This window comes from Monodelphis domestica, chromosome 6 (assembly GCF_027887165.1).
Source record: "Monodelphis domestica isolate mMonDom1 chromosome 6, mMonDom1.pri, whole genome shotgun sequence".
NCBI lineage: Eukaryota > Metazoa > Chordata > Mammalia > Didelphimorphia > Didelphidae > Monodelphis > Monodelphis domestica.
Window position 1 is genome coordinate 289985616 of NC_077232.1, and position 7500 is coordinate 289993115.

A 7500-nucleotide genomic window follows, 5' to 3' on the forward strand; every position below is an offset into this window, starting at 1 on the left:
GGGAGGTAGAAGCTAGTATTCTCCCCATTTTATAAATGAGATACTTGAAGCAAACCAAGGTTACGTGATTTATCCTGGGTCACACAGCTTGTAAGTGTCTCACGCTGGATTTGAACTCAGGTCTTTCTGACTCCGAGTCATTAGTCTATCCACAGTGCCACCTAGCCACCATTTTTCTCCTTTGCTGGATTACCATGTTTGTGGTTAGACCCAGGCAAAATTGTTGTTTTTCTACTTGTACCAACCTGGCACTGATATCCTCTCTTTGAAAACTTCCATCCCTAGTATTCAAACATCCATGCCTCCCCACTACTGCCAGGGGTTCACAGTATGGTTACTTCCTTGCAGAGACCCTCCTTTTCTCCCTAGTGCCTATCTTTTATTTCAATTCATCAATGCTGCACCCACTTTAGGAGGTAACAGTTTTAATGGATGACATGCAATGGTTAATAGTAACCCTTTCAGGGAACATTTGAAGAAGAGTCTTCATGAGCATAATATTTAGAGTAAAATGAATACCAGAGTTCAAGTCTGACAGTTTGCTCTGGAGTCCTGGACCTGATCCCTTAAGAAAGACACTTAATATTAACATGTCTTAGCCTCAGTTTCCTCATCTGTAAAATGAGGGAGTAAGACCTGTTGAATTCTAACTTCTCAAGCTATGATCCTTTGATTCCATCTACCCTGCAAACTGGTTGGATAATAAATAGTAGTAAATAATAAAATTACAATTTGTTAGCAATAAAGTGCCTACTTTAAAAAATAAGTTATTTTTATAGAGATGAAAGACTGGGCAGAGTGTCAAGTCAGTAGAAGAGACACCATTTGTTAGGTGCCCCCCAATGTCTCATGTCATTGACAGCTTTTGCTCTGTATTGATGGGGTTTCTGGCTTCAGATTCATGGCAAAAGATTGTTCTGGTGCATCCCCAGATGGAACGGAACATCCTAGGAAAGGTCCCTTTTCGATGATAAACGTAGAAACAACATGTATAAAGCAGCAAGGTAACAAGCTGGGGACATCCTACAAAGTACCTGCTGGTGTTCCATTTGTTCCCTCTTCCCCCAGATGAGCAGAAGTTCCCCATTCACTCACCGCTAACTCTGAGCACTCAGGCTGCTGCATGTCAGCCACACATTTGTCTCTATAAAGGATCATCTGTTTGACCAGCCCTGTGATTTCTTCATATGTGGCTTCCTGGACGAACTGAGCAAATGCAACGGTGGTCCTAGAAGGGAAGTCACAGCAAGAAAAGCTATTATTAAGACTTCCCCTCTGGAACCTTTTTCTTCAAATCACTGCCATCATTCCTATTGCTAGTTCCTGTAAAATCTCAAACTTCAGCCAAGTTTATATGAAATGGGAAGACGGTAAATTCTAGTTCCAGATGTAATGAATAGGGAATAGAAGTTCCTTAAGGATGGAGACTCATGCATCTTTGTGTCCTCAGGGAAACTTAGCAAGATGAGTCTTCCTGACTTCAGATCTGGAGCTCTATCTACTGCATCACCTCTTAAGTTCAAATGCAACCTCAAACACTTACTAGCTGTGTCACCCTGGGTAAGTCACTTAACTCTCAATTTCCTCATCTGTCAAAAAAGCTGGCTAAGTAAATAGCAAACCACTTCAATATCTTTGCTAAAAAAAACCCTAAAAGAAGTCACAAAGAGCAGGACCTGATCAAGAACAATTAACAATGACAACAAAACATGTATATACATTTTTTCTCAGCATATTCCTGTATCTTACAAAAACTGTTCAAGTGTTGAATAAAAGATTCATAAGCAAATATAAGAAGGTAAAAGTAGTAAATGAATTTCTTACATAAAACAATAAACTTTCAACTTATGAAAAAATATAAACTAATAAATCAATACACATTTGCTGTGTGTGATCCTTATTAATTCTCTCAACCTCCCAGTCATCCAAGCAGCTATCTATAAAGTTAGAGAAAGTGCCAGTCTGCAACTTGGTAGAGCCATTCTTTATTGGTCAATTTTTAAAAATCATTTCTATTGAGGGATAGAGCCAAGATGGTTTAGTAGCAGCAAAAGCTAAAACCATACTAATAATCCATCTAAAACAATTTTTAAAAAGCACCTCAAAATGACAGGGGTCAAAAACCAACAGCAGAACAGAATGAGGAGGCTTCCCCGCTGAACATAACTTGAAAGGTAGGCAGAGAGAATCCATTTTCACTGGATAAAGGGGAAGCAGAAGCAAAACTGCACACAGAGGCATGCTGGGTGACCACTCCCCTCCCCCCTTAATCCACCTACTGCATCAGGTTTTGAAAGTATTCAATAGTTTGAAGACAATAAATATATCAATTGATTTTATGATATCAATAATCAACTCACACATCTCTAATGTTGTTCTCCAAAAATTTCTGGGTGGCGTTTAAATATTCTGAAAAATAAAGAATATTTAATTTTTTATAAAAATATATTACTTACCAAAAACAAATACACATTTACCAAAGAAGAAAAGTAAGTGATGTAGTCATGTTCAAAACAAATAATGGGAAATTAACAGTGGAGGAAAGATCTCTAGTCTCAGCAGTAAGGAGAAAAAAGAAAAAACAATGAATCAAACCTGACTCTTGAAATGAATTTGTTGATCATTGGCAGCTCTTTATGCCAAGCAAGTAGGGAATCTAATCTCTGCTTCACTCAAATAAGGCATCTGGCTTCATTTTACATTTTTTTAAAAATTCATTCCCCCAAATATGGCCAAAAAACACCCTCACCCTCCATGACTGTCCCGAATTAAAGATGCCAACCTCGAATCAGATCTTTAATTAATTTCTTTATCTTAATTTTTCCATTGACAAAATGACATGATGGTTATGATTCCTAGAAAACATACCAGTACTGAATGGAAGGTTTTGATACAGCTCAATAAAATTAACACTGGATTTTGATCTAGAATATTTGATTTTGAACTCAGGCTCTGCTTCGTTCTCTCTTTGTGACCATGAGAAAGTTTACTTTGTTTTTTAAAGTTTCAGTTTTCTCATTTGAAATAGTAATAATAGCATACATATTTTTAATTTATTTATTTTTAAAGTATTTTTCCATGGTTACATGATTTATGTTGTCTCCCTCCCCTTTGCCCTCCCCCCCTTGGAGCTCACAAGCAATTCTACTGAGTTATAAATGTATCATTGTTCAAAACCTATTTCCATATTATTAATATTTGCAAAGCCAAAATCCCCAATCATATCCCCATAGAGCCATGTGATCAATATTATGTTTTTCTTCTGTGTTTCTACTCCCACAGTTCTTTCTCTGAATGTGGATAGTGTTCTTTCTCGCAAGTCCCTCAGAATTGTCCTGGATCATTGCATTGCTATTAGTAGCAGAGCTGTTACATTTGATCATTCCACAATGTTTCAGTTTCTGTGTACAATGTTCTCTTGGTTCTGCTCATTTCACTCTGCATCAGTTCATGGAGATCTTTCCAGTTCATATAGAAATCAAGCAGTTCATCATTCCTTAATAAGAATAAGAATAACTAACATAAAATATGCAGCTGGCACAGTGCTAATCACGTTATAATTATTATTTCATTTGATCTTCACAACAGCTCTGGGAGGTAGGTGCTATTATTATCCCCATTTTACAGATGAGGAAACTGAGGCAAACTAAGGTTAAGTGACTTGCCCAAGGCCACACAGATAATGAGTGTCTAAGGCTGAATTTGAACTGAGATCTTCTTAACCCCAGGCCCAGCATCCCTCAAACTACCCCATCTGTTATCTCCAAATACTTTAAAGTGTTTACCAAGGATATAGTTCAATGACATAACAGTATATGAAAAAGGGGATTATTATGATATCACTTGTTCTCCACTCATGCTCCCACCTGTCAAGCCTTCATTACCTTTTGCCTACACTGTTGTAATAGCTTCCAATCATCTTCCTACCCTGGGTCTCTTCCTTCCACCTGCCTCCCATTTTTCCTTCATGAATCTATCAAAATAATCTTCCTTTAGCATACATCTGACTATGTCTTCCCTGGTGCTTGTTGGGTAGAATCTGAAATTAGTCAAACCTGACAGTGAAAGCTGTTTCAATATTTTATATTCCATCCAAGCTACTCCCTAATCCTTACCTGAATTCTCCAGGCCCTGCAAAGTTTTCTCATGTCTAAAGTGAAGTGTTTGAACTCAGTGTACTTTAAGATCCTTCCTACTTCTCAGTCTATGAAGAAATATTTGCATCAGTCCTTCTCTGCCTGGGATACATATTTGACTATTAAAATCCTTCCCTCCAGGCTCATCTCTGAGGCGCTTCTTCCATGAAACTTTCCCCAGCCCCATTTAAGTGTTCTTTGCCTTCTTGAATTTCTCAAGAATGCTTTGGCTACATTTTCTCCTCTACACTTCTGCTTTCTTCATATTTTTTTTAATTTTTCTTCTTCCCTCTCTCCACTCAATTTTAAGTTTCTTGTGAGCCTAGAATATTTTGTTTTTGATCTTATTATTCCCAGTGTCTAGAAGAGTATTCTTCTAGAGTGCTATTTCTAGAGTACTAAGTTCTAGAGTACTAGAACTTCTAGAGTTCTAGTATTGGGCATTTTGTTATTTCTCAATCATTTTTAAGTTATGGCCAACTCTTTATGATTCCATTTGGGGAGGAGTTTGCCATGTCATTCTCCAGTTCATTTTACAGATGAGGAAACTGAGGCAAATGGGATTAAGTGGCTTGCCCAAGGTCACACAGCTAGTAAGTGACTGAGGCCAGATTTGAACACAGAATGATGGATGAGTGCTTTTGACTCCAGGATGGTGTTCTGTTCATTATGACTAGTTGGCACTTAATGTTTATTAAATCAAATTATTTCTGATAACCATATCAGGGGTGAAATGCTAGCTGAATCCAAACACTAATGAATCAGTCAATAAACATTTATTAGGTGCCTACCATGTGCCAGGCAGTACTAAGTGCTGGGGATGCAAAAAGAAGCAAAAGATGATCTCTATACTCAAGGTTCTCCCCATCTCACCAACATAAAGTCCTTCATCTTCATTATCAGGTTTTGCCATTGACACATATGGATAACATAGAGAATAATGATATTACTTCCTTTACTTCTCCTAAACCGCAAAGGATCTTGGGGGTAATTAACCCCAAAACTAGACAGAAGAGAAATAAATAGAGATTGACTTGTCCAGGGTCATACAGGTAATAAGCTATTGAGTCAACATATGAACACAAGTCCTCTCATTGTATCATTCTGGCTCAAGAGAGCACACTTATATACACACACACACACACACACACATATGGAGTGGGGGGGGGGTTGGAGGAGAAGTTGTTTTTGCTTCACTCTCTGAAGACTTAAACATATTTGGGTCAAGAACCAAGAAGCAATGGAATATACATGATTTGACATATTCAATGTTTTGGATCTGCCCATATCACAGATCTTGACAAATCACCGTAAAGAAAATCGTTATATTAATAATCAGCAATTCTACTCCATCGCAGCCCTTCCAAATTCTGCAAGTCAGCAGTCAGTGCTGAAATATGGCAATCCTGGCACAGCCCAGTTTAAGGCAATTGGGATTCTGTGGCTTACATAATGCATACAAAGATCCAAGGATAAATCTATGGTGACAAACAAGATAAGAAGAAATCTTCTGTAGCAAATACCCTTTATGTGTTCTAGGAGCTATTCAGCCTCCTTTTGGGCTGGGGGGGAGGGGGGGCTGACTTCTCCCCTGAGAAAATCTCCCTCTGCCAATAGTTACCAATAATTGTTCTTAACACTCAATGGTTCCTTAAGAAATGGGATTGGGGAGCTCAACTAGTGAACAATAAATGGAAAGACGGGACTCACTGGAAAAAGATCCTGCTGTTGGGAAAGATTGAAGGCAAAAGAAGAAGGTGGTGACAGAGGGTGAGAGGGATAGATAGTGTCATGAAAGCAGCAAACCTGAGCTCCGACAGTCTTTGGAAGGTAATGGAGATACAATGGTCTGTGGGGTCCCAAGGAATTGGACACCATTGAACAACAACGAATTGGGAAGAAGAATGGAGATGTTCCCAAGGTGTCGGAAGATAAAAGCAAGCTATCCTGTCATATTTGAGTTCTAAAATAAGACTTACACAATCTCAGAGTTGTGAGAGAGACCTCAAAGGCCATCTACTCCATCCCATAACTGAAAAAAAAATTTCATAAATAGAAAATTTAGAAGGAAGAGTCCCTATATCCCAAGAGAGCTGATTCTGTTTGGAAGGTGGTTCGCATTAAGAAGCTTTGTTCTTGTTTGTCCATCTTCCATGGGATAGCCTTTCAGATACCTGGTGATATATACCGTTCCTTCATGTACACCCATCCTGTTCTAAGCCTTGTTTTCCCTCAGACTTACAAATCCTGTTAAAATCTTCATTTGGTGTGATCTTAAAGCCCTTCGCCCTTTGCCTATTTACTTTCCTCTGGATTCTTTCCAGTTTATTAGGGTCCCTCTAAAGATATGTCTCCACTCAATATTCCAGATGTGATCTGCCCAAGGCTGGGCTATGTCCTGGGCACTGTTTTTCTCTTATTGCTGTCTGAGGTCACATTAATATTTTCATCTGTCATATCTATAGTACATTCATGCCATAGCTAATGTGTAAGAGGGTTGCCTTACCTTTAGTCTGGGGTGCTCTGGGCAGTGTCAGGGATTCAGCCAAGTAGAAGAACAAAAAAACTGGACCAAAAGTCCTTATTGACACCATGACTCCAACGCTGACTTTCATGAGAGGGAAATATATGATGAGGAAAAAGGAAACTTTTTATACTTTTCAGTAATAGCATCTGTTAAAAAATAACCCGTTCCCAGTATATTGTATTATTTCTATCTGGTTCACCAATAAAAATAAAAGAATTCGAAAATCTTTTTGCTAATTATTAACTAGGTAAAAATTATCTCTAAATCCCCATTGAAAAAATCAGCATTGATTTCCCCCAAATCTCACAGGTTAATGTCATACAAAATCAAACAGACTGTTAAGAAAATAAATAAAAATTAACCCTTAAAATACTGAAAACAAAAGCCAAAAAAAAAACCTTTGTGCTTCTAATGCTCAGTTTCATTCATTTAAGATCCAAGCACTGTACTGAATGAGAATTCCAATCTATTACAAGGTACTTAATTCACCCGATTTAATTTAATTAACTCAACTACCTGCTCTGTTCAGGGCATTGTGTTAAGTTCTGGCCATATAAATATGAAATAAGACATATTCTCTGCTTGAAAGGAAAAGGGAAGGGATGGAATAGATAATACAAAATGACCTCAACTGCCTACAATGAGGGGAAGAATCAAATAAGATGAAATTTAATACAAGTAATTCAGTAGAGGTAAATCAATTTTCTGCTTAGGTAGAAAAGGTCAGCTTGATAAAGGCCCACCATTGCATATTTGTTTATACAAAATAATTTATACAATAATTTATAGGGAAAAGATAGGGGTGTTTAAGTGGAATGAAAGCTTAAACATGGCATC

At 37.8% G+C, this 7500-nt stretch overlaps 1 protein-coding gene across 2 annotated transcripts in view; it reads right to left on the reverse strand.

Moving 5' to 3' along the window:
- AFM (afamin) overlaps positions 1–6797 on the reverse strand; it is a 57774-nt gene extending 50977 nt beyond the window's left edge. Inside the window, exons 1-3 of one of the 2 annotated variants that reach the window (XM_056803341.1) lie at positions 6643–6797; positions 2361–2409; positions 1096–1228 (exon numbers count right to left, since the gene is read on the reverse strand). In XM_056803341.1, coding sequence (XP_056659319.1) covers positions 1096–1228; positions 2361–2409; positions 6643–6751 — 291 coding nt within the window. In that variant the 5' untranslated portion in view covers positions 6752–6797. The remainder of the gene's footprint in view (positions 1–1095; positions 1229–2360; positions 2410–6642) is intronic. The other variant, XM_007495665.2, reaches the window with a different exon arrangement.
- Between the last annotated feature and the right edge of the window lie 703 nt (positions 6798–7500).